Raw genomic sequence first — 24,925 nt, 5'->3', positions numbered from 1 at the left:
TGAATAGTGACAGCAACCTCTGGTTTTAAAAACCTATTGACTATATGGTTAAATTATTTATATAGTACGCCTCATGCCTTCTTTCAAAAGCACTGAGCCACACAAGCCAAACCTTGAGGTCAAAGTGAGCAATCTTCTTCGAATGCAGGTAGTGTACGCCATCCAAAATCTGTTTGAGAAATTCAGTTGCCTCCTCCTCTGTCAACGACTCTTTCTCAGCTAGAAAATCAAAGAGCTCCCCTCCCGACACCAGCTCGAGAATGAGAATAACATCTGTCTTGTTCTCAAAGATATCATGCAAAGTGATGATGTTCGGATGCTGGATCTCCCTCAGAATGTTCACCTCCCGTTCGATTTCCTCGAGGCTCACCCCTCGGCGGCTAGAAGACAGGCGTCGCTTCTTGATGAACTTTGCCGCGTACTCAATGTTGGTGCTTTTCTCACGACATTTCTTCACAATAGCAAATTGGCCGCTGAGAGAATAAACAGAGGAGGGTGGTGATTAACTGAGATGGATAGAGAGAGGCAACAACTCAGAGCACCATCGGTATTCCAGGGATCAGCAGAAAACACTAGAAGCACACAGCCCAACCATCAGCATTGAATAACAGAAAGAGTGGTTTATTTTTTCAGATTGGTGTCAGCAAACACTTCATCGTGCAAAGGGTGGTGGAAATCTGGAACTCTCTCCCCTACAATGCTCTTGGGGCTAGGTCAGTTGAAAATTTCAAAACTGAGATTGATAGACTTTTGTTAGTTAGGTGTATTAAGGGAATGGGAATCAAAGCAAGTAAACAGAGTTAAGATACAGATCATTCGTGATCTAACTGCATGGCAGAAAAAGCTCAAGGGACTGAATGGCATTCTCCTGTTCCTATGCTCCGACACATGACCCTAACCTGAAACATTAACCTATCCTTTCAACTTAAAAGGCACCTCCCCCTGAGAAAAATACATACAAGCACCCAAGTTCAATCATACACGTATATATCATAGACGTGGTTTACATTTTCTATACTAATGAGAGTCACCTTCTAATTTACACATTGAACTCCACTCATCTTTAGCCCATCTGCTTCATTTGTCCACATCTCTCAATACTATCAATCTCCCTAGTCACCTACATCATGGCTTGGTACCATTAACAAACCTGATAATGTCACTAAAAGAATCTTGAGAGATACTATTTATCTATAGAATAAGCAACCAGAGCACATTTTTGTGAAACTCTGGTTTCTCTTGTGGACAGGGTACATCTAAGAACATAGAACAGGAATCAGCCATTTAGGCACTCAAGCCTGTTCCACTATTCAGGGCTCTAACTCCATACACCCACCTATGCCCCACATTCCTTAATTATGATCTAAAGAAATGCATCAATCTGAGATTTAAAATTGACAACTGACCCAGCATCAACTCTCTTGCTGAAAAAGAGTTCAATCTTTTACCACCTTTTGCCTATAGAAGTGCTTCCAAACTTCACTCCTGCCAGGCCTGGTTCTAGGCTATGTCCCATGTCCTAGATTCCCCAGTTGGTAGAAACAGTTGCCCTCTATCTACTCCATCTGTTCCCCTTATCTTGAAATACAGTACCTTGAAAACCAATCAAATCACTCCTTAAACGCTAGGAAATAGAAATCTGGTTTATATAATCTCCTAGTAATTTAACCCTTGGAGTCTAGTTAGCATTCTAGTAAACCCACACTGCACTCTCCCAGCCCCACAAAGAAAGTACATTCTTCTTAAGGTGTGGTGCCCAGACTGAACACAGTACTCCAGGCCTGGTTTAACCAGAGTTCTGTATAGCAGTAGCAAGACTTCTAACCACTTGTATTCTAATCCTCTAGAAACAATTCCATTAGTCTTTTCAATAATTTTATTGCACATATCTATGACAATTTAATGATTTTTGTATCTGGGCCCCCAAGATTCTTCTGACCGCTACTGTTTCTAGCCTTTCACCATTTAGAGAGTACTCTGTTCTATTCTTTTTAGATCCAAAAGGAATGACCTTACACCTGCCTATACTGAAATCCATTTGCCAAAGTTTTTCCCATTCCCTCAATCTATTAATATTACTTCTATTTGTAATCCTATGCTTACGTCTACACCTAGCTTGTCAAACTAGCGGCCCAGGGACTGAACTGTGGCCCACAAAGCCCCCTTATGTGGGCCCCTGAGCCAATGTACAAAATGCCGGAAAGAAAGGTTGGTAAAATTCAAGATTTTGCAAGTGGCTGCTTCTCCAATCACAGGCCGTTCCTTTCCAGCAGCAAAGAGGGAGAGAAACAGTCTCTGATTGAAGGAGCAGTGAAGATAAGCAGTGGTGAGTGTCCTGAGGGCTGCCAGGGGCGGGGCGTGAAAAGGTACACACTATCCCCTGCCCTCTCACGAGGCCAGAGGGGGAGAGAGAGAGAGTGTGTGTGAGAGAGAGAGAGAGAGAGTGAGAGAGAGAGAGAGTGTGAGAGAGAGAGAGTGAGAGAGAGAGAGTGAGAGAGAGAGAGTGAGAGAGAGAGAGTGAGAGAGAGAGAGAGTGAGAGTGAGAGAGAATGAGAGTGAGAGAGAGTGAGAGTGAGTATGGGTGTGTGAGAGAGAGAGAGAGAGAGAGAGAGTGTGAATGAGTCTGGGTGAGAGAGAGTGAGAGAAAGTATGGGTGAGAGAGTGAGAAGGTGGCTGGCTCACTCCCAATCTCAGGATTCTGTCTCCTCCCCCCCGCCCCCCCAACCCACACATTAACACATACTCTCACCTTCTTTCACAATGGGTAAGGCTGAGTGGTTAAACACCCTGAGACTGGGAGTGAGCCAGATACATACACTCACCCTCTTACAGTCTAATGGTCATTTTTATTAATTATTCTTTTTTTAAAACATAAATTTATTACACCGATGTTGCTTTATTTTTTCTCAAGTTATTTATTTTTTTCATTAATTTTTTAAGAAAGTTGAGCATCTTTCTGAAATCAGCTCATCAGCCCATTGAGTGAAAAAAATGGAAATTTGACACCCCACACAAAAAGGTTGAACAAACCTGATATACACTGTTACTAAATACCTATTCAAGGACTTTACACTTTGAAATGAGTCATTGCCCTTCGTACAATTACTCAAAATACATTAACAAAGCACCTTTCACCTTTCCACAGCACTCAGCAGCAACGTGATGAGTTGATGTTTTTGATGGTAAACAACATGGTCATCACCTGAACCAGCAAAGGTAGCAAATGGGGTCTCATGTTACTGTCAAAAAGGAGAATTCAATGATAGTGTGTTGAGTTCCATTCTCCACTGTACTGCACTGTCCAAGTTCCCTGACCGATGATGCCACGATGCACTATACAACCCTCCTGATTGACAACAAGCACACTGCTCAGGAATTACAAGGAGTGGAGAAAAAGTAAAATATTTAACGAGCCAGTCATCAGCAGTTCACTAATGAGAGCATAGCAATCTGTGAGTTCCAAGAACTTAAAGAAAAAAACATCAAGCAGAAATCAAAACTGCAAATCACATTGAGTGTAACATTTAGACTCCTCAGTTACCTTTCAAAACACAAATCAAACAAAGCAAGACTATGCAAACAAAAAGTAAATCAGAGGGATACCAAAACATTAACTTTGTTCCTCAAATTTCTAAACAAAAGTTGTTTTGAACACAGCAACTCCTGTGCAGCAATGCCACCTTATGTTGGTATATTAATATGCCATTCCACATAGATTTTATGGCCGAGTTCCAATTAAAGGAAGAGGGGAGCATGGAAGAAAAGATCTGAAATTTTAGTTTGTGGTTTGAAAATGTTTCAGTCTTCCAGAAAACATCCATCTCATGTAAAGGTTCCTAGATATTGGTCTGTAATTCAAATACTAAAGTGATGAGCTAATCATAACAAATAGTGCTACAGGAAATACTTATCCTTATAAAGGCACTTGGTCTGCCCTTCAGTCTACAGGACAACAATGACTCACTGCCTAAGAATGAGTCAATTATCTCACAGTTGGTTTGCACAAGATGAGTAAGCCAGATGTTGGTGATTGGGCTCTGCCTGTCCTTCAAGGCTCGATACCAGAAATGGAATGACATCAATAACTTCAAAAAAGCTTCAAAGAATCTGCATAAACTTGAAGCAGCAGCCATCTTAAAGAGCTCTGAACCTTTGTAATCTTCCATGCAGTCAAAAAAATTAGAATATAAATTTGATTGCTATCTACATCCAATTATCTATTCCCAATAGGAGCTCCATATCCACACTGTACCAAGGAGTAACAAGATACTTCCCATCAGACAATCTCCCAATCCCTGTTGTTGTACATCAGCCTAGCTTATGTACTCGGGTCTCTGGGGTGGGACTTGACTCAGACATTAAGACAGAGTAATCACATTTTCAGACCATCCTCACACTGGAACATTTAAAACTCCAAGCAGACACAAGCACGCAATGACTGCTGCAGCAACTCTGCAGAACCGCTGATCCACTCTAACACGTCTCACATGGTGAAGATTACCACTTGGTTGTCACAGTGACTGAAGCCTGGTACTTACATTGCTTTCATTTTGGGAAATCTGCTCAACCAACACTGGGCTTGATCAAGCTTTATAAAGTTATCAAACAGGAAGGAGCCTGGATAGCACCACGGATTTTCCTTCACTCTCCATGGATTGTTGTGTTTCCAACTCCACAATGGCATGACCAAATAATCTGTTCTAATGACGTTGGTTGAGGGATAAATATTGACCTGGACACTGGGGAGAACACCCCTGTTCTTCAAATAGTATTCATTGCACCTTTTGTCTCCACCTAACAGATGTGGCCTAGGCTTAATATCTCATTTAAGATAGCACTCTCTCAGTACCACACTGGTTTGCCAGCCTAGGTCACATGTTCAAGTCTCTGGAGTGGGACTTGAACCTACTACCTTCTAACTCAGAGGCAAGAATGCTACCACTGAGCCACAGCTGAAATCTCTTGGCAGACCGAGGAATCAGCATGTAAATAATGACAAGTTATAATTCAGCTACAGTGTCCTACACATTTGCAATCACACATTTAACTCATGGGATTAACTTAAAGTGCAAAAAGAAACCTAAAAACAATCAAAGCCAGGAGGAGAAAGCCAGTCAAACTCAGGTCAATGACCATACCACTGATATTCTACTTTTCTTGTTTAAATATCCAACTCAGAAATCTTTCTCTGTTTTTATTTTTAACTTCAGCTGGATACATCAGAAATACGTTTGCGATCATGTACCCACATTCATTACAGTCAGACAGATGGGAGGGGAAGAGATGGATGATTCCAATTTAAGCAATATCCCTCAACTTTGTGCAGCACCTGGCTTTTCTGAAATTCAGTGTGAAAAAGGATACAATATTTCAGGGGGAAATCATAGCCACAAGTGTCAAGGCTGTAAAAATAGCAAAGTCAACACAAATTAGCGCGCCGTTATCTCACCTCCCCAGCTCTTCACCCATCTCATAGTACTTCTCCACATTATCTTGCTTGAAAATTGCCATTGAGCAGGTTAGATCCAATGTCATTATCCACTTCTCAAGTATCAATTGGAGATGCTGTAACGCAGGAAAATTCCTCCTATTTCAACAGCAGGTCTGGAACACAAACATACACAACACATGGTCACTTAAGCTGAACAACTGGAAGACACATTCATAACAGCCCAACTGATATTTACTGGAAATTAAAAACATTGCATTACATTTATAATAATGCACCCAGCTTTTAAGGATTCACCATTTTTAAGAGGTTGAGGATTCAATAACAGATTGAAGCACTTTTTTGAAGGGCATGAAACAGGAGCCTTTCACAGCACAGCTTGTGCTCCTGAACAGTATGTGACTGGGACAAGTACAGTCCATGTACTGCTACTTGTCTTCCAATCACTTCTACACCATATGATCATGTCAGGAGCAAGTGGCTCCACTTAAACAGGATGCTTTCTTTAGCTTTAACACACAATGATCTAAAGTGAACATACATAGCCTTTATCTCAAGAACCCTCTGTACACCTTTTCAATTTAATAAAGTCTTCCTGAATTTCATGAATGTACTGTATTCTTCAAAATTTTACATGGTATTTAAAACTATTTATACCATTTAACAAACAAAGAAAGTAGAAGTTGAATTTTATTGCGTTCTTGCTAGAAAATGACCTGGTTTAAGAGGAACTGACACAGCGCCAAACAGGATGCTGCACAGTATAGGGGTGTGCTGACCATGAAAGCATGCAACAAAAACACAATGTACTCACATTCCCTACACCTGGAATTAAAGTCACCGCTATTTGTTCCCCTTTGAAACCAAGGCACTGTGGATATAGTTCTGATTTGTGTCAACTGAGCTAGCACAATTCTTCAAGCTTGGTGTGAGGCCAGTGAAATGTTACAAATGCAACACAAGCCAGTGCACAACACAACAAAGGGACAACATGACGCTAATTTAAGGGTACAATGTACTTACTGTTACTCATACATATATGCGCATACGTCTTTGCTGGAAGTGGTGTGTCAAAAAGCTACTGTGTCAGTGCAGTATAGGGGGACTTGTAGAACAGGATTATAGGAAGAGGAATAGGCCATTCAACCCCTTGAGCCTTGTTTTGTCATTCAATTAAAATCATAGCTGATCTGTATTTTAATGTCATTTATCTGTCTTGGTTCCATATTCTTCATTAACCCTAACCAACAAAAATCAATCAACCACAGGTTTAAAATTAATTATTGCTTTTTGTGGAAGAAAGTTCCACAAGAAGCATTTCCTAACTACCCTCCTCAATGGCCTGGCTCTGATTTTAAGGCAACGTCCCCTTGTCTGAGACACACCATCAACAGTAGAAGTTTTTATATACCCTATGAATTCCTTTTCAAATCCTAAAAATCTCAATCAACCACTATATTCCAGAGAATACAAACCTAATTTATGTAAACTTTCCTCAATTTAACTATTGGAGCCCTGGTAACATTCTGGTGAGCCTTTGCTGCACTCCTTCCAATATAACCTTCCTAAGGTGTGGTGTCCAGAAGTAATTGTCCCTACCTCTGTCTCTGTGTCTGGGGCATAGGCGCCAGTGAAAATTATCCAGGTAATGACTGAAATGTCTTGTTGCTCCAGTTTGAAGTAAACAGCAGCAGCTCCTTTTGACTTAAGAGCCATAGAGGAACATAATATCTGATTACCTTAAGTTGTCAGTTGCCATGAGTACTGTAAGCGGTGTGGGCAGTCAGTGCCTGCATCATCCAATGTGTAACAACGAGATGCCAGATGTGTAGGTTTTGCTTTAGAAGATGAGAAAATAGCAGCTTGGCCTATAGAAGCTCCCTCCTCTATCAGCCACCTCCTCTCATTATAGCATCCTGCTGCATTTGGAATAGCCCTAATGTTTTTCCTTTCATTGCACCACCTGACAAGGTATCTCAAGCATTTATTACCCTTTGAGTAAAGACCTTCTTCTCACTCATTGCAGTTTGTGTCTCCAGTCCTAGTTTCTTGCATTGCTGTAATTGAATCCGGAAACTTTCTACAGTTTTAAATTGTTTTGGTCTCTATGCATTTATGGTGTTGTTGCCTCCAAAACAGCACAAATGACTGTCTATTTATACCTGATAACTTGCTCTACTGGATTCCTGTCATAGTTTTACTCAGTACCAGATGTAATGCTGCACAGATACAAACTAAGGAGTTGTTCCCATTTGCAATTTATCTAAAACTAATTTTCAGCCTCAAGAGACACTGTCTCCAGAGGTTAAAATAACGACTGAACAACTTGTATTATTTATAAAATGTTTCTAAAGAGTCCAGGAGCGGGAGTACACCATGTGGTTCCTAAACAGTGATTTATATAGGTGTGGCATTAGTTCCTTACTAAGGTGCAGTGCAGTGAATAACATCAGGCCCATAACAGTCCTACTACTCTCTTTCAGATGCAACTGCCTGTTTCCTGTGCTCGCTGGCCTACATTGGCTCCTGGCTCAGCGACTTAATGGCTTCAACCCTCCCTATCACTGTAGTCTCCTCCAGCCCTGTGTTCTTTCAATTCCGGCCTCTTGTGCTGCCCCGATTTTCTTTGACCCACCTTTGGTAGTCATGCTTTCAGCCATTTAGGCCCTAAAATCTGGAATTTCCTCCCTGAACCTCTCCGACTCCCTTCTCCTTTAACATAGCCCTCTCTACATCTTCAACAAGCTTTTGGTCAGCTCTTCTAATATCGCCTGATATGGTTCAATGTCAAATTTTGTCTAATTATGCTGCGAGGTGCCTTGATACACTTTACCAAGGTGCCAGAATAAAATCATAGAATGGTTACAGCACAGAAAAAGGCCACTGGCCCATCTGGTGCATGCCATATCTCGAAAAACTCAGCTAGTCCCACTTGTCTGCCTTTTCTCCACAGCCCTGCAAATTTTCTCTCTTCAAGTATTTACCAATTTCCTCTGAAAGACATGATTGACTCTGCCTCCACCGCACCCTCAGGCATAACTCGCTGCATAAACAAAGGTTTTCCTCATGCATCCTCTGGCTCTCGATCCTTCTGCCCATGGGAACAGTTTCTCTCTATCTACTCTGTCTAGATCCCTCATGATTTTGAATACTCATTCAAATCTCCTCTCAACCACCTCTTTTCTAAGAATAACATCCCCAGCTTCACCAACCTATCCTCACAATTGAAGTCTCTCAGCCCCGAACCATTCTCTTAAGACTTTTCTGCACCCTCTCCAATAACTTCACAAGGTTCCTAAAGTGCGGTGCCCAGAACTGGGACACAATACTCCAGCTGAGGTTTAACCAGTGTTTTCTAAATGTTCACCATAACACATTTGCTTTTGTACTCTATGCCTCTATTATTAAATCTCAGGGTCAGACATGCTTTATTAACCTTTCTCTCAACCTGCACTGCGACCTTCAACAACTTGTCCACATATACCCCCCAGATCCCTCGGCTCCTAGACGCACTTTAGAAACATTTTATAAATAATATAAGTTATTAATTTAACCTCTGGAGATGGTGTCCCTTGAGTCTGAAAATTAGTTTTAGATTCTGAACATGTTTTTTCTAATATTTTTCTAAATAAAAATTGCAAATGGGAACAACTCCTTAGTTTGTATCTGTGCAGCATTACATCTGGTACTGAGTAGAACTATGACAGGAATCCAGTAGAGCAAGTTATCAGATATAAATAGACAGTCATTTGTGCTGTTTTGGAGGCAACAACACCATAAATGCATAGAGACCAAAACAATTTAAAACTGTAGAAAGTTTCCGGATTCAATTACAGCAATGCAAGAAACTAGGACTGGAGACACAAACTGCAATGAGTGAGAAGAAGGTCTTTACTCAAAGGGTAATAAATGCTTGAGATACCTTGTCAGGTGGTGCAATGAAAGGAAAAACATTAGGGCTATTCCAAATGCAGCAGGATGCTATAATGAGGGGAGGTGGCTGATAGAGGAGGGAGCTTCTATAGGCCAAGCTGCTATTTTCTCATCTTCTAAAGCAAAACCTACACATCTGGCACCTCATTGTTACACATTGGATGGTGCAGGCACTGACTGTCCACACCACTTACAGTACTCATGGCAACTGACAACGCAAAATAATCAGATATTATGTTCCTCTATGGCTCTTAAGTCAAAAGAAGCTGCTGCTGTTTACTTCAAACTGGAACAACAAGACATTTCAGTTATTACCTAGATCAATTTCACTGGCACCAAATGTCCCCAGACTCAGAGACAGAGGTAGGGACAATTACAAGCTTCACTAGTGCCTCCTCTACACGGCAGAGATGTTTCTGATGGTAAAATCAATATGTTGTTTAAATTACTTGAACCTTTAAGTACAGTCTTGGAACAGAGTTTAAACTCTCTGTGCCCGTTGCACAAGAGGCATGGAAAGAACTCAGTTAAATTAGAGTTTTCATCAAACACACCAAGCGATTTATAATATTAACAGTGCCACTTGCTGCTATTACCTACCTCCAATTTTGGATGAAGTTTTGGTGTTTCTCATCCAGTCTATCAATCTGGATTTATGCTTACCAGCAACCTAAACTTCAATGCAACATGCACTGAATAACAGTGGGAGATATATCTGTGCCATGTACACCAAACATATTCATTACAAACTTTCCCATACGTCACAATGCTGACACCACATTACGGTATCACATTCCAACGTCGATGCTGGAATTATTTTTTCCTATGGTAACTCATTTGCAGAGAATGTTCAAAGTAAACATACATTCCAAAGCACGATCACACAATACCACATCCCAGTCACAAGGCAAAACCATAAAGGAACACAATGCACCCATAAAAATCTATCATCCTTTTTCATTTTAACCTAAAGATTTTCTTAATTAACTGCACTTCATGATAGCTTCAAGTTCTGACAGCCACAAAAATGTGAAGATCACTTCTATGTTAAGTAAAACTCTAACAACCTTGGTGTCATTTTTAACCCAAGATGAGCTTCTAACCACATATTCGGACCATCACTAAGGTCACCTAACCTAATTCCACCTCCATAACATTACCTAGCTCCTCCCCTGCCTCAGCTCATCTGCTGCTGAAACCCTCATCCAAGCCTCTGTGATCTCCAGATTAAGCTACTCCATCACACTCCCTGGCCAGCCTTTCACATTCTACCCTCTGTAAACTTGAGGTCATCCAAAATTCTGCTGCCCATGTCCTAACCTTCACCTAGTCCCATTCGCCGATTATCCCTGTGCTCACTGATCTACGTTGGCTCCCAGCAATATCTTGGTTTTAAAATTCTCATTCTTATTTTCAGTTCCCTCCATGGCCTTGCCCTTCTCTATCTCTGTAATCTCCTTCAGCCCTACAAGCCTCTATGATATCAGTGCTCCTTTAATTGTGGCCCCTTGAGCATTCCCAATTTTAATTGCTCCATCACTGGTGGTCGTGCCTTCCAGTGCCCAGGCCCCAAGTTCTGGAATGCCAATCTTAAACCTCTCCACCTCCCCTTCCCCCTTTAAGGTGCTCTTTAAAACCTACCTCTTTGACCAAGCTTTTGGTCATCTGCCATCTGTGGTTCGGTATCAAAGGTTTGCTCTATAACACTCCTGTGAAGTGCCATGGGGCGTTTCATTAGCAGGCAATACCATTGGTTTTGCACATGCTTTTGCTGCATATTCGCTTACAGTCTAGATATTTCATTGTTTAATTTTTTAAAAATCTGAAGCATCAAGTCTGGTCCGGGATGGGAATGGCAATTGCAATATGTATGCACGAATTAAGAAAGCACAGACGTTTACTCAATAGCCAGCTGATATTAGCCGGGTTGGCTCATCTCAGCCAGAACAGCACTGGCAGGAGCTGCACCCCGAGGGCTTGGGGAGGTGGAAAAGTTATCCAGATAGAAAAACCCCAAAATATTCACTTTTCTCCAGTGCTAACTCAGTACCTCAGGAGCTTCAATAAGGTCTCAAATTTCCATCATCCAACAGCTCCAACTAACAGTCTCATAATAATTTTTTTCTAATAAGAAGACACGAGGCTTGAGAAGGGAGAATATCGTCCTTCAGTGGTAGATAAATTTTACTCACAGATACTGTAGAGTTCCTGAGATGGACACACACATTCACTTGGTGGAGCTTCGTGCTGGCTCACTGTGCTTATGCACCTAGCTTCATCAATTCTATGGAATGCTAACAGCCAATGAAAAGGTTTTATGGCACCTCCAAAAAAAAAACTGTGGAAGAAAAGGAACAACAAAAAATTCAAAAGCAAAATACTGGAGATGCTGGAAATACATAATAAAAACAGAAAATCCTGGAAACACTCAGCAGGTCAGGGAGATGTGGAGAGAAACAGGGTTAACACTTTAGGTCAAAAAATTAACCGTTTCCCCCAGATATGCTGCCTGAGCTGCTGAGTATTTCCAACATTTTCTGTTTTAGTTGTGGAAGAAAAGGCTGTCTCACCATATCTTTTAAAAGCAGTGGCTGCTGTTACATGGGCAAATGCCAGAGTCATTTTGCATGTATGAAGGCCCCACAACAGCATAAATGACTAACTAAGGGAGAAATATTGACCAGAACACAGGGAGAACTCCCCTGTGGCATGGGATCTTAACACTGGCCTGAAGCAAAACAAAGCATGGTTTCATGAGCTCATGGAGAATGTCTGGTTAGCAAACAGTTTAAAGATTAGAAGTACTTCCTCTGGCTCATGAAATAACTCTTTTGTCTAAGTTTTTCCTCAACATGCACAGATTCAGCTTGCAACAGAGTAGTACAGCAAGGCCAAAACTGTATAAAACTGTCTTGTCATTTTTAATGCATCATTTCTCAAAAAAATTTAAGAGTATTATCTACTTAACAGCTCAACATTATCTTAGTGTTAGAAGGGATGGTAACTATACTTACTGGTGCCTCGTTATCACGTTGAACTCCGAGTTACAGACATTTTATTTTGGTCTCCTTTGCTAAAAATGGAGCCGAGCAGAGGACTATCTCACTATCACCATGCCCTTGCTCAACCTCTCCACTGCCTCAGAATTGTCAGGCTGATTCTCTGGCATCCAGTACTAGATGAGCAGAAACCTTATCTAAATATTGTGAAGACCAACGCCACTGTATTGTTGGTCCTTGGCCATCGGCTCCATTCCTCCTGATGGCAGCTGTCTGAGGCTGCACCAGACGATTTGCAACTTTAGCATCCTATGTGACTCAGATCAGATTCCAGATACACATCCACTCCATCACCAAGACCACCTACTTCCCCCTGGGGAACATCATCTGTCTCCATCGCTGCACCAGCTAATCTGTTACTGAAACCCTCATCCATGCCTTTATTACCTCTAATCCAGTGCACTCCTGGCCAGCCTCACATCTTCCCATCAGCTAGAACTCATCCAAAACTCTGATGCCTGTATCCTAACTCACATCAAGTGCTAGTCACCCCTCACCCCCATGCTCAATGATCTACATTGGCTTCCAGTTGTGCAACATTCCAATTTTAAAATTCTCATCCCTTTCTTTCCAAGTTCCTCCATGGCCTTGTCTTTCCATATCTCTCTAGCCTCCTCTAGGTCTACAAACTGAGATCACAGCACTCCTTCAGTACTGACTTCTGGTGCATTCCCAATTTTCATCGCTTCACCACTAGCGACTGTGTCTTTAGCTGTCTGGGTTCTAAGCTCTGGAATTCCTTCCCAAAACCTTTCTATCTTTCTCTCCTCCTTTAAGACAAACCTTAAAAAGCTACCTCTTTAACAAAGCCTTTGTCCTAATTTTTGAATGAAAAGATTGATTAAAATATTAGGACAAAAGATTAGTTAAAGAAGTGATCTCCTCTTTCCATAACAACATGATGGGTAATGTCAACTAGGACGGGGCAACGTTGGAACCCTGAGATCTGCAGTGGGCTCAAACAGGGTTGTGTTCTGGCATCAACGCTCTTTGGCATATTCTTCTCTTTGCTGTTGTCATATGCCTTCAAGTTATTTTCAAAGGGTATCGACTTACACACCAGAGCTGATGGAAAGCTGCTCAACCTTGCTCGCATGACATCCAAGGCAAAGGTGCGTCAGGTCCTCATCAGAGAGTTGCTCTACACTGACAATGCTGCACAAGCATTTCATATCGAGTAACACCTGCATTGACAAATGAGCAGACTCTCTCACGTCTGTAAAGAGTTTGATTTGACCATCAGCATCAGGAAGACAAATATCATGGTCCAGGTTGTTGCCATACCACCATCTATCAGCACTGTCAATGTGACACTGGAGGTTGTTGATAGGTTCATATGTCTGGGCTCAACCATCAACAGTGATCTGTCACTTGATGCTGAACTCAACACGCACATTGCAAAAGCTGTAACTGTTATGGACAAGCTGAGTAAGAGTGTGAGAAACAACAGCAACCTGACTGAGAACAGCAAGCCACAAGTCTACCAAGCCTGCATCCTCAGCGCACACCTCCACAGTGGTGAGACCTGAACAACATATGCTAGGCAAAAGAAAAAGCTGAACAGTATGCACCTTCACTGTCTCAGGTGTATCCTCTGAATTTCTTGGCAAGACAAGGTCACCAACTCAGAAGTCCTGGAGCGTGCTTATTCAATCAGCATACACTCATTGCTAAGCCAACAATGTCTGCGCTGGCTCGGCCACATTCATCGGATGGATGATGGTAGTATATCTAGACCTTCTGGACAGTGAATTCACCACTGGGTCATGACCTCCTGGGTGTCCATACCTCCTCCACAAGGATGATATGAAGATGGTGGACATTGACACTGACAACTGGGAGACAGCTGCTGACTTGGCTGACTGTTTTGAAGGGTGTTCGAAGAGGCAAGCAGAAACAAAAAGCCTTGCTGGCTGAGAAAAGGGCCCAGAGAAAACATAGGCCAGAGAATCTTCTCAACCCACTGTCTTCCTCTACAGAAAATGGCATTCCAGAGTGGGGCTCCTGAACTAGGCGATGCTTAACACAGAGTTGACCACCTGCCACACCTTCTGTCCTAACATCACCTTAAGTGGTTTGGTGTCAAATTTTGTTTGATTGTGCTCATGCGAAATCAGTCGCTTGGTAGTACAGAACTTGAGTATTGCTAAAAAAAAGAGACATGTTGCTAAAGCTTCAGCAACCGTCTCTCTTTTCAGCAATATTCCTGAGAAATTCTTTGGAATTTCTATCAATACAAGTTATTGTTATATGGTTCTGCAGGTGGTATGAAACCTTAGTGCCTCATCCAATCTTCACAAAATGTGAGCATTTTGCCCATGAGGATATCACAGCTGTGTCCAAACCAACTACCACCCATATCCACTTCACAGGTCACTCAATAACTATTGTGATTGACATACCCGACTGTTTTCCCCACATCATATATGCAATAAGGCCAACAGTATTTCTCCACTGCTTTCCCAAAGGAGATCAACTAACTGCTCCTGTAAACCCTAACCTGGGGTGCAGTTCTAGTTTCAGGGATGTAAGCAACTCTCCGATACCATGGCCAGTCTTCAGGTGTGAGCTAAGAGTTAACGCTATTCAATGATGACAGTTGTTCTTATTCTTGCACAATGTCCACTTGTGCGCTCTTTCCAGGAAGAGTCACTAGACAGCACAAACCCAGACTGATTTTCCCCTCGCTGCTCTAGGGACAACGTGGACCAATAGTAGCAAACATCACAACAAGAGCTTTAATGTTTTAAACGACTGACTTTGGCATCATTAAACATAATATCCATAGCTGCAAGAATGTTTTACACAGTATAATACAACACACACACACAGTTCATGGAGAACACCCTGATATCCATTAACAAGAGCCATATGTAAGATTGACAAATCCTGAACTTAAAATAAATCTCTAAATAAAACTTAACCAGTTACAACAAAAGAAACTCTGATTTGATAAATATGGCTACATTTTTGTTCTTGTTTTAAAATAAATTAATCTGGGCAAAGTCTAGGTTACTTTGATGCATTTAAGACATGATAACAATGATATTTGAAGGTGATGAAATATACATAATTTGAATACATATATTTCATGAATAATGTATAGACTATGTGTACATCACATTACATCAAAGGCTCTGTAAGCATTTCAGATCCCCCCACACAGATTCCTGTGGTTGTTTAAAATGTACTTTCCAAACGCACAGCCCTTTCTCTCCCTTTTCCCTTCATGTAAACCAAGCCCAGTCAAAATTCCCCACATTCCAATTCTGCACATAGTCCAGAAGCTGGTATCATTCAATATAAATTAATAACTAAATACGAAATTATAGTTTAAAAATTTGCCACACTTGCTCTGATACATCCCCAGTTTCTGACAAGACACAGTCAGGTACTGACTCAGGAGCTGGGGTCCCTGGGCTCCTCCTCAGCCCCATCCTCTCTGGCTCCACATTCATTGTTCAGCTGAAGGAAGAGGGAGCCCATGGATGGCCCAGGAGTGACCTAAGTCACTCACAGTTTCCCGGCTCCATGTCCGTGTCCCATGCTGGGGGCGTATCAAAACCGAGGGCAAGTGATAAACGACCTTACCCCAGTTTCAGACCGAGCTCCCACTCACCATGCTCAGGAGCCCCAGCCCTGCACCGCCCCAGCAACCGGGAAGGAACTGACGGCACAGCCGCGCACCTCCTCTCCGCCTGATTGGCTGCGCTGCACGTCAATCACCCGACCGGCCTTCCGGCGGCATGACGTAACGCAGCTAGCGAGGTCCCACCTTACTTGCTCTCCCATTATTGATTGGACAGATGCCAAGTCAATCACCCGGCGCGCACTACAATAGCGTCAAAGGAGACCGACCTATTCTCTCTTCTAATTGGCCGCCAGTGGGGACGGTAGTGCTCTGTGATTGGTCGGTTATGATGTCACACAGCGGCAGCAGGGCACAGTTAAAGCGCCTTCAGCTTTCAAACTGGATCTGGATCTGGTCAGCCTGAATAAGGGCATAAACCATCGGGGCTCCATTGGTATAACAATAGTGGGAAGGCGGTGGCGGTATTATCACTGGACTAGTAATCCAGAGACCCAAGGTAATGCTCTGGGGACCCGAGTACGAATGGTGGAATTTGAATTCAATAAAAACCTGGATAAAAGTCTAATGATAACCATAAAATCATTGTCGATTGTCGTAAAAAAAAACATCTGGAAATTTGCCGTCCTTACCTGGTCTGGGGCAGGTGGTGAGGGAACCAACAAGAGGGAAAAACATACTTGACCTCATCCTCACCAGCCTGCCGGCCGCAGATGCCTCTGTCCATGACAGTATCGGTAGGAGTGACCGCCACACAGTCTATGTCTATGTTACATTACATCATGCCCTCCTGCACTCTTCATTGAACCAGGGTTGATCCCCTGGCTTGATGGTAATGGTAGAGTGGAGGACATGCCGGGACATAAGGTTGAGTATAATTGTGGAGATGAAGTCCTGCCTTCACACTGAGGATATCCTCCATCACATTGTGTGGCACCACCACCGTGCCAAATGGGATAAATTTCGAACAGATCTAGCGACTTAAGACTGAGCATCATGAGGTGCTGTGGGCCGTCAGCAACATAATTGTGCTTGTTCGTGCCACACAAATTGCCAGGCAATGACCATCTCCAACAAGAAAGAATCTAACCAACGCCCTTTGACATTCAATGGCATTACCATCACTGAATCCCCCATTATCAACATCCTGGGGGGGTTACCATTGATCAGAAACTGAACTGACAAGCCATATAAATATTGTGGCTACAACAGCAGGTTGTACGATGAGTAACTCACCTCCTGACTCCCCAAAGCCTGTCCTCCATCTATATGGCACAAGCCAGGAGTGTGGTGGAATACTCCCCACTTGCCTAGTTGAGTGCAGCTCCCACAACACGCAAGAAGCTTGACACCATCCAGGACAAAGCAGCCCACTTGATTGGCACCACATCCACAAACATTCACTCCCTCCACCACTGACGCACAGTTGCAGCAGTGCGTACTATCTATAAGATGCACTGCAGGAATTCACCAAGGCCCCTTCAACAGCACCTTCCAAACCCACGACCACTATCATCTAGAAGGACAAGGGCAGCAGATAAATAGGAACACCACCACCTGGAAGTTCCCCCCAAGCCACTCACCATCCTGACTTGGAAATATATCGCCATTCCTTCACTGTCGCTGGGTCAAAATCCTGGCACTCCCTCTCTAACAGCACTGAGCGTGTATCTACACCACATGGACTGCAGCTGTTCAAGAAGATAGCTCACCACCACCTTCTCAAGGGCAATTAGGGATGGGCAATAAGTCTTGGCCCAGCCAACGAAGCCCGTATCCTGTGAATGAATTAAAAAAACATTTGTACACAAAGCCCATAACTACTGATTCGTTCCTCCCCAAAACTTTACATGCTCAGTTATTTACATACTAAAACTTGACCCGATACAATGGATTTGTAGTATTTACTTAAGACATAAGTACTTTATTTATTCTTTCCTCACGCTACTTTTTTCACAATTATAAAATATATCTTTTATTCTGCTTACCTAATTTGGAGGATCCTAGGGAGTATTTTTCTGATGAAAAGTCATTGACCAGAGACATTAACTCTGTTTCTCTCCACAGATGCTGCCAAACCTGCTGAGTATTTCCAGCATTTTCTGTTTTTATTTCAGCATTTTACTACCATTGAGTCTCCATTGACCAACACCATGCTGCTCTTTTGCTCAGGGTTTGGACAGAGTTGTCACGTGTCATGAAGCTATTAATGTATATAATATTAATGGAAAATATTTTTCTTTTAAAATAGAGGTTTAGCCTGTGGGTGTGTCTTAATTGGATTAAAACCAGCTAGTCTGGGTGCTTTGATGTGTACTAGTTTTGAGATGTAAGAGAGATAAAGTGTACTTGCATTTTTTGAATAGAGCATTCAAGAAGTGGGGTGCAAACTGACACCTAGCTAGCAGATACCAAGCAATATGTTTATTTTACTAACAAAATTGGTACTATGAAAGGGGTTTTATTGTTAAAAGGTGGAGTTCAAAGAGGCTGGTGATACAATGAGAATTTATATTTAATGAGATGTGCTGGATATAACCGAGAACCGTTTTCGTGTGTGCAGAGCAGATGCAATGCAAGATCAACAGCAGCTGTAAGCCTTCAACTGTCTCCACAGGAACCAAAGTGAAAAGAACCTCATTTTGAATTCGTAAGATGAAAATGCTTTGCCTGGCGTCTGGTTAAGTCTATGGGTTGCTGTTGCCTTAAGGGAGATTAGTTTGGGAAGTTGTTAAAAGTTATGATAGTAGTAATTTGTAGCCATGTGATTATACAGGGCAGAATTTTCTGCCTGGCAGGCCCGACCCGATATCCGGCGGGCAGGGAGCTGATCCCCTCCAGCAAACCGGGCCGCACCCGGTTTACATTGGAGGGCCAATTAAGGCCCGCACAGCATGACATCTGGCGGGAAATGCTATGCGCTTCCTGTGCGGGCGGGGGGACTCCCTATAAGCGAGAATGCGCTCTTTCACGCATGCGCACGAAAGAGCGCACATCTCCCTGAGACTAAGTGACTATGTGACAATGTCACATGAGATGGGACATGTTCATAATTTACAGAAAAACTTTATTATAATTTTTACAACCCTGCATGAAACCTCATCCCGCCGGTGGATGAGGTTTCATGTTTTCTCTATTTGCCGCCGGGGCTCCTGGCCTGCCCGCCAACCTTAAGGTTGGACGGGCAGGTCCTTTAATTGTTTAAATGATCCTGTCAATTGGCCACTGACAGGTCGGAGGGCCCGCAGCTGATTTTGCTGCGCCGCAGCCTTCGTGAAAATTTAAATGGACCGGGATAACGTCAGGGGTTCCACCCGATGTCATCCCACATCATTTTACGCGTCGGCGAGCGGGCCCCGCCCCCTGCTCCCCAACAGCAAAATTCTGCCCATATATTTTAACCTGTGTAAATTAATAAAGTTTCAGTTAGTTTAATGTAAAACCCTGAGAACTGGTGGTCTGATTCCTGAATTTAGAGTCACATCTCAAACATAACACTTAAAATTATAGGCTATGACGGTTGTTTAAAGTTTCTCTCTGGGATTTTTAATTAACTCAGCTTTACCAACTGCTCAGTCATAACACATGGTTGACTGACTGCAATGTCCAAGCACCTAATTTGCCCTGACCCAAACATTTGTGTCCTCACCCAGCCCCCCATTACAAAAAAAATTCCTAATGCAGTTAGCACAGAAGTTTCACTTACTAGCTTAAATTATATGGCAAGAGCTTAAATTTATACAGTGCCTTTAAAGTAGAAATAAAGTTACAAGGTCTTCACAGAGGAAAAAAAGTAGAAAACGGCTCACTCAGATACTCCAAGATAAGTAAGCAGAACAAACGATAACTTTTATAATTGTGCAAATTGTAGAAAAATTAATGTTTTAGGAAGGGCGAAGAATAAATAAATAATGAAATACTTATGTCTTAAGTAAATAAAGAATGAAAATGAACACTGAGCCAAAGAAGAAGGGGTGACCAAAAGCGTTGTCAATAAGGTGGGTTCTAAGGAAGATCTTAAGAGGGAGAGGTGTGGAGATAATGTTTAGGGAGGAACTGTAGAGCATGTGATCCAGACATCTGAAAAGCCCAGATGCCAATAGTGCAGCAAAGGGGGGAAATGCACAAGTGGCAAGCCAAAGGGAAAGAGAGTTCAGGGGAGGATTGCAAAAAGATTTGCATTTATATGGTGCCTTTCACAAACTGACACCCCAAAGTGCTTTACAGCCAAAGAAGTACTTTTGAAATGTAATTACTGTTATAATGTATGGCTGGAGTAGGTTACAGAGTGACAATTGTTTTGTCCTGCTAGAAGTGATACTGGAAGTGTGACAACTTAATATGTGACTGTTATAATTTGGACTTCTTTCCAGCTCTCCTTAAAAATGTTCATTGATTAGCAATTCTCTTTTATCAACACATTTTGTATCAGAAATTACACAGACTGTGATCTCTAACAGGTAGAAAACAGCATGTTGTTAAACTGTATTATTAAGTTGAGTGATGATAACATTTATTTACAGGATTAATAATTGTACAGAGTAAAAGATATGCAATGGATAATTCACAATAATGTAATATGGTGGAAAGATCAAGAACCAGAGCACACCAATTTCAGGTGATTGGCAAAAGAACTAGAGGCGACATAAGGAAATCCTTTTTACTCAGTTAGGAAATAAGATTTGGAATGCACTGTCTGACAGTGCGATATTCAGAAGGGAATTGTATAATTATCTGAACAGAAAAGATTTACAGGGGTTGTGGGGAAAAGGCAAGGCAGTGGGGCCAGCTGAGATACTCTTGCAGGGAGCTAACATGGGCCTGATGGGATGAATGGCCTCCTTCTGTGCTGTGGCCATTCTATGATTCTAATATTACTCCTGAAGGAAAAAAATATAACTTAAGATAATTAGCAAAAGATCTGGGATGTACTACCTGATAGAGAGATGGAAGTACATTCAGTAGTAACTTCTAAAAGTGAATTGGATAATTACTTGAAAAGGAAAAAAACTGCAGGACTTTGAGGAAAGAGCAAAGGACTGGGAGTAATAAGACAGCTCTTTCAAAGAACTGGAGGCCAAATGACCCTCTGTGCTATATGATTCTCTGTTACCCACTATCCAAAACTTTGCTGCCCAACTCGCACCTAGTCCCGTTCACCTATCACTGACCTCTATTGGCTCCCAGTTAAGCAATGCCTCAATTTAAAAATTTTCAGCCTCATTTTCAAATCCCCCCATGGCCTCGACTAGGTTGGCCATTCGTCCGGTTTTATGCTGGATAGTCCGGTATCAGGTGACCATCTCCAACAAGAGAGAATCTAACTATCTCCTCATGATATACAATGGCATTAGCATCACTAAATCCCCCACTATCAACATCCTGGGCGTTACCATTGACTGGAAACTGAACGGGACCAGCCATGGAAATACTGTGGCCACAAGAGCAGGTCAAAGACTGGGAATTCTGCACCAAGAAACTCATCTCCTGACCCCCTCAAAGCCTGTCCACCATCCACAAGGCACAAGCCAGGAGTGTGTTGGAATGCTCTCCACTTGCCTAGATGAGTGCAGCTCCAACAGTACTCAAGAAGCTCAACACCATCCAGGACAAAGCAGCCAGGTTGGTTGGCACCACATCCACCATCTTCAACATTCACTCCCTCCACCACTGATGGACAACAGCAGCAGAGTGTGTCATCTGCATGATCCACTGCAGCAACCCACCATGGCTCCTTTGACAGCACCTTCCAAACCTACAACCTCTACCACCTGGAAGGACAAGGGCAGCAGATGCCTGGGAACACCACCACCCGCAAGTCCCCCCCAAAGTCACACGCTATCCTGACTTGGAACTATATCGCCATTCCTTCAATGTCACTGGGTCAAAATCCTGGAACTCCCACCTTAACAGCACTGTGGGTGTACCCACACCTCATGGACTTCAGCAGTTCAAGAAAGTGGCTCACCACCACCTTCTCAAGAGAAATTAGAGTTGAGTAATAAATGCTGGCCTAGCCAGCAGCGCCCACATCCTGTGAACAACTAAAACAAAAGATACCTTTATGTCCAGTATACTAGGGTTAGGACAGAAGAATAACTTAAAGGGGCAGGCATCTGAAGTAATTTCCGAAAATGCAGGAGTGACTGGCCAGGAATACTTTGCCATTTAATTTGCTGTTCTCATCAATGTTTTTCACTTGAAATTAATCTATTATACTCACAGATAGTTCTGGTGTATTTTTAGTTGTGGGCTTGTGGATGAGAGGCCTGTGATTATATCATTTCTGTGCATGATGGTGTCTTTCACCCTGTGTCGCAGTGCTGCTGGGTCTGGTGTCCAGTATTCTAAGCCTCTGGCAGTGACCACCCTAGCTCTATTTCTGTAACCTCCTCCAGCCCTACAAACCTCCAAGGTCTCTGTGCTCCAATAATTCCGGCCGTCTTGCCCGATCCTGATGATAATGGCCCTACCATTGGTGGCCGTACCTTCAGTTGTTGAGGCCCTAGGCTCTGGGATTCCCTCCCTAAACCTAATGAAATACTGAAACCTGAGATCCCTGGGGTATGCAGGGTCAAGAACGTTTACAGGACAGGCTCATGCCAATCACCTTGGGACATTTTACTGCATTAGAGATGCTATATAAGTGCAAGCACTTGTTGTTCCTGTGAAAAACTGCAGTACTACAATGACCCTACCGGTGGCAAGAATGTGAAGGAATGTCATCCATAGTATGTTTTAAAATTACAAACCAATGAAGTACTGTTACTATGCAGACAAGCACAGTAGCCATTTTGTTGCACAATAAGGTTCCACAAACAGCAACAGAGTGAATGACCAGATTATCTGTTGTTGGTGGTGTTGGTTGGGGAATGTTTACAGATCAGGATAACTTACTGTTGTTCTCCGAATACTGCCAAGCAGATTTTGCCATCCACCACAGCAAACATAGATATCAGATATCAGCAGGATATCAGATGAACAGCCTTCTCACTCAGTAGTGAGTAACTACCTGCAGAACTAGCCAGTAAACTGCAGTGATTTATTTTTTTAAAAAGTAACAGTTCATATCTAGTCTGATTAAATAAGAGCAGGCCAAACATGATTTGACATTTGCTGTTAATTTACCTTCACTATTGTAAGCTTTGGCTCATTTCCCCTGCCTCAATTACCAATATTGGTAATACACTCTCAGCCCTCAGAGGGAAAATAGTATCCCCTGCTCTGTGCTAAATCTCTTGCTTTTAACATCCAAATTATTTTGCCACATCACCCAGCTTACCAAAGTATAATTATTTATTTTAATTCTTTTAACCAAAACCTAACACCTCACCTCTACTGACTTTGAATTCCATCTGCCATTCCCACCTATCACCATCACCTTGCAGCTTCCTTTGGTTCTTAGTAATTATTTACACCTCCTGATTTAGAATTATCTGCAAATGAGGACACCACCCCTTCAAGCTGTTTATCCAAATTATCAATGTACAGGCAGATGGACAATAAATACCAGCCTTGCCTTTGACACCCCACCCACATCAAGAATGAATTTTTAATTGGAAAGATGAGACAACTCATTCCTTCTACTGCTTTTACATCCAATAAGAACATAAGAACTAGGAGCAGGAGTAGGCAATTCAGCCCCTTGAGCCTGCCCCGCCATTCATTACGATCATGGCTGATCTTATTTTGGCCACAACTCCAATTTCCCGCCCTCTCCCCATAACCTTTCAACCCATTACTAATTAAAAATCTGCCTATCTCCTCCTTAAATTTATTCAGCATCCCGGCATCCACTGCACTCTGAGGTAGTGAATTCCACAGATTCACGACCCTTTGAGAAAAATAATTCCTCCTCATCTCTGATTTAAATCTATCACCCCTTAGCCTAAAACTATGGCCTCTCGTTCTAGAATGCCCCACAAGAGGAAACATGCGCTCCACATCTACTTTGTCTATCCCCTTTAGCATCTTATATACCTCAATTAGATCGCCTCTCAACCTTCTAAACTCTAGCGAGTATAGGCCTAAACTGCTCAATCTCTCCTCATAAGACAAGCCCCGCATCTCTGGAATCAATCTAGTGAACCTCCTCTGAACCGCCTCCAGTACAACTACATCCTTCCTCAAGTAAGGGGACCAAAACTGTGCACAGTACTCCAGGTGCGGTCTCACCAATGCTTTGTACAGTTGCAACAACACTTCCCTATTTTTATACTCTATTCCTTTAGCAATAAATGCCAAAATTCCATTTGCCTTCCCTATTACCTGCAGTAACTGCACACTAGCTTTCAGTGATTCATGCACAAGGACACCCAGATCCCTCTGCACTGAAGCATTCTGAAGTTTCTCTCCATTTAAATAATAAGTCGCCTTTTTATTCTTCCGACCAAAATGGATAACCTCACACTTATCCATGTTAAACTCCATCTGCCAAATTTTGGCCCATTCACTGTCCATATCCATTTGTAAATTTCTTATTTCTTCCTTGCAACTTACTTTCCCACCTATTTTGGTGTTATCTGCAAATTTAGCTATAGTACCTTCTATCCCTGAATCCAAGTCATTAATATAGATTGTAAATAGTTGGAGTTCAAGGACCGAACCCTGTGGCACCCCACTAGTTACAGCTTGCCATCCAGAAAAAGACCCATTTATCCCGACTCTCTGCTTTCTGTTGGTTAGCCAATCCTCTATCCAAGCTAATATATTACCCCTAACTCCATGTGATCTTATCTTGTGTATTAATCTTTTGTGCGGCACCTTATCAAAGGCCTTCTGGAAGTCCAGATATACTACATCTACAGGATCCCCATTATCCACTTTGCTTGTCACATCTTCAAAGAGCTTTAGCAAATTAGTCAAACACAATTTACTCTTCATAAAACCATACTG

At 42.4% G+C, this 24,925-nt stretch overlaps 1 protein-coding gene across 6 annotated transcripts in view; it reads right to left on the bottom strand.

Moving 5' to 3' along the window:
• Positions 1–16,126, bottom strand: part of LOC144688743 (death-associated protein kinase 3-like) — a 40,356-nt gene extending 24,230 nt beyond the window's left edge. The window contains exons 1-3 of one of the 6 annotated variants that reach the window (XM_078555640.1): positions 16,033–16,126; positions 5,450–5,604; positions 113–473 (exon numbers count right to left, since the gene is read on the bottom strand). In XM_078555640.1, the coding sequence (XP_078411766.1) occupies positions 113–473; positions 5,450–5,535 (447 nt within the window). In that variant the 5' untranslated portion in view covers positions 5,536–5,604; positions 16,033–16,126. Of the gene's footprint in view, positions 1–112; positions 474–5,449; positions 5,605–9,982; positions 10,087–15,791; positions 16,013–16,032 lie in introns of those variants that run through there. The other 5 variants (XM_078555644.1, XM_078555642.1, XM_078555641.1 and 2 more) reach the window with 5 other exon arrangements.
• Between the last annotated feature and the right edge of the window lie 8,799 nt (positions 16,127–24,925).

Source organism: Cetorhinus maximus, chromosome 13, assembly GCF_964194155.1.
Source record: "Cetorhinus maximus chromosome 13, sCetMax3.hap1.1, whole genome shotgun sequence".
Taxonomy (NCBI): Eukaryota; Metazoa; Chordata; class Chondrichthyes; order Lamniformes; family Cetorhinidae; genus Cetorhinus; species Cetorhinus maximus.
The sequence above is the reverse complement of the archived record's forward strand: the minus strand, read 5'-3'. Positions and strand labels throughout refer to the sequence as shown.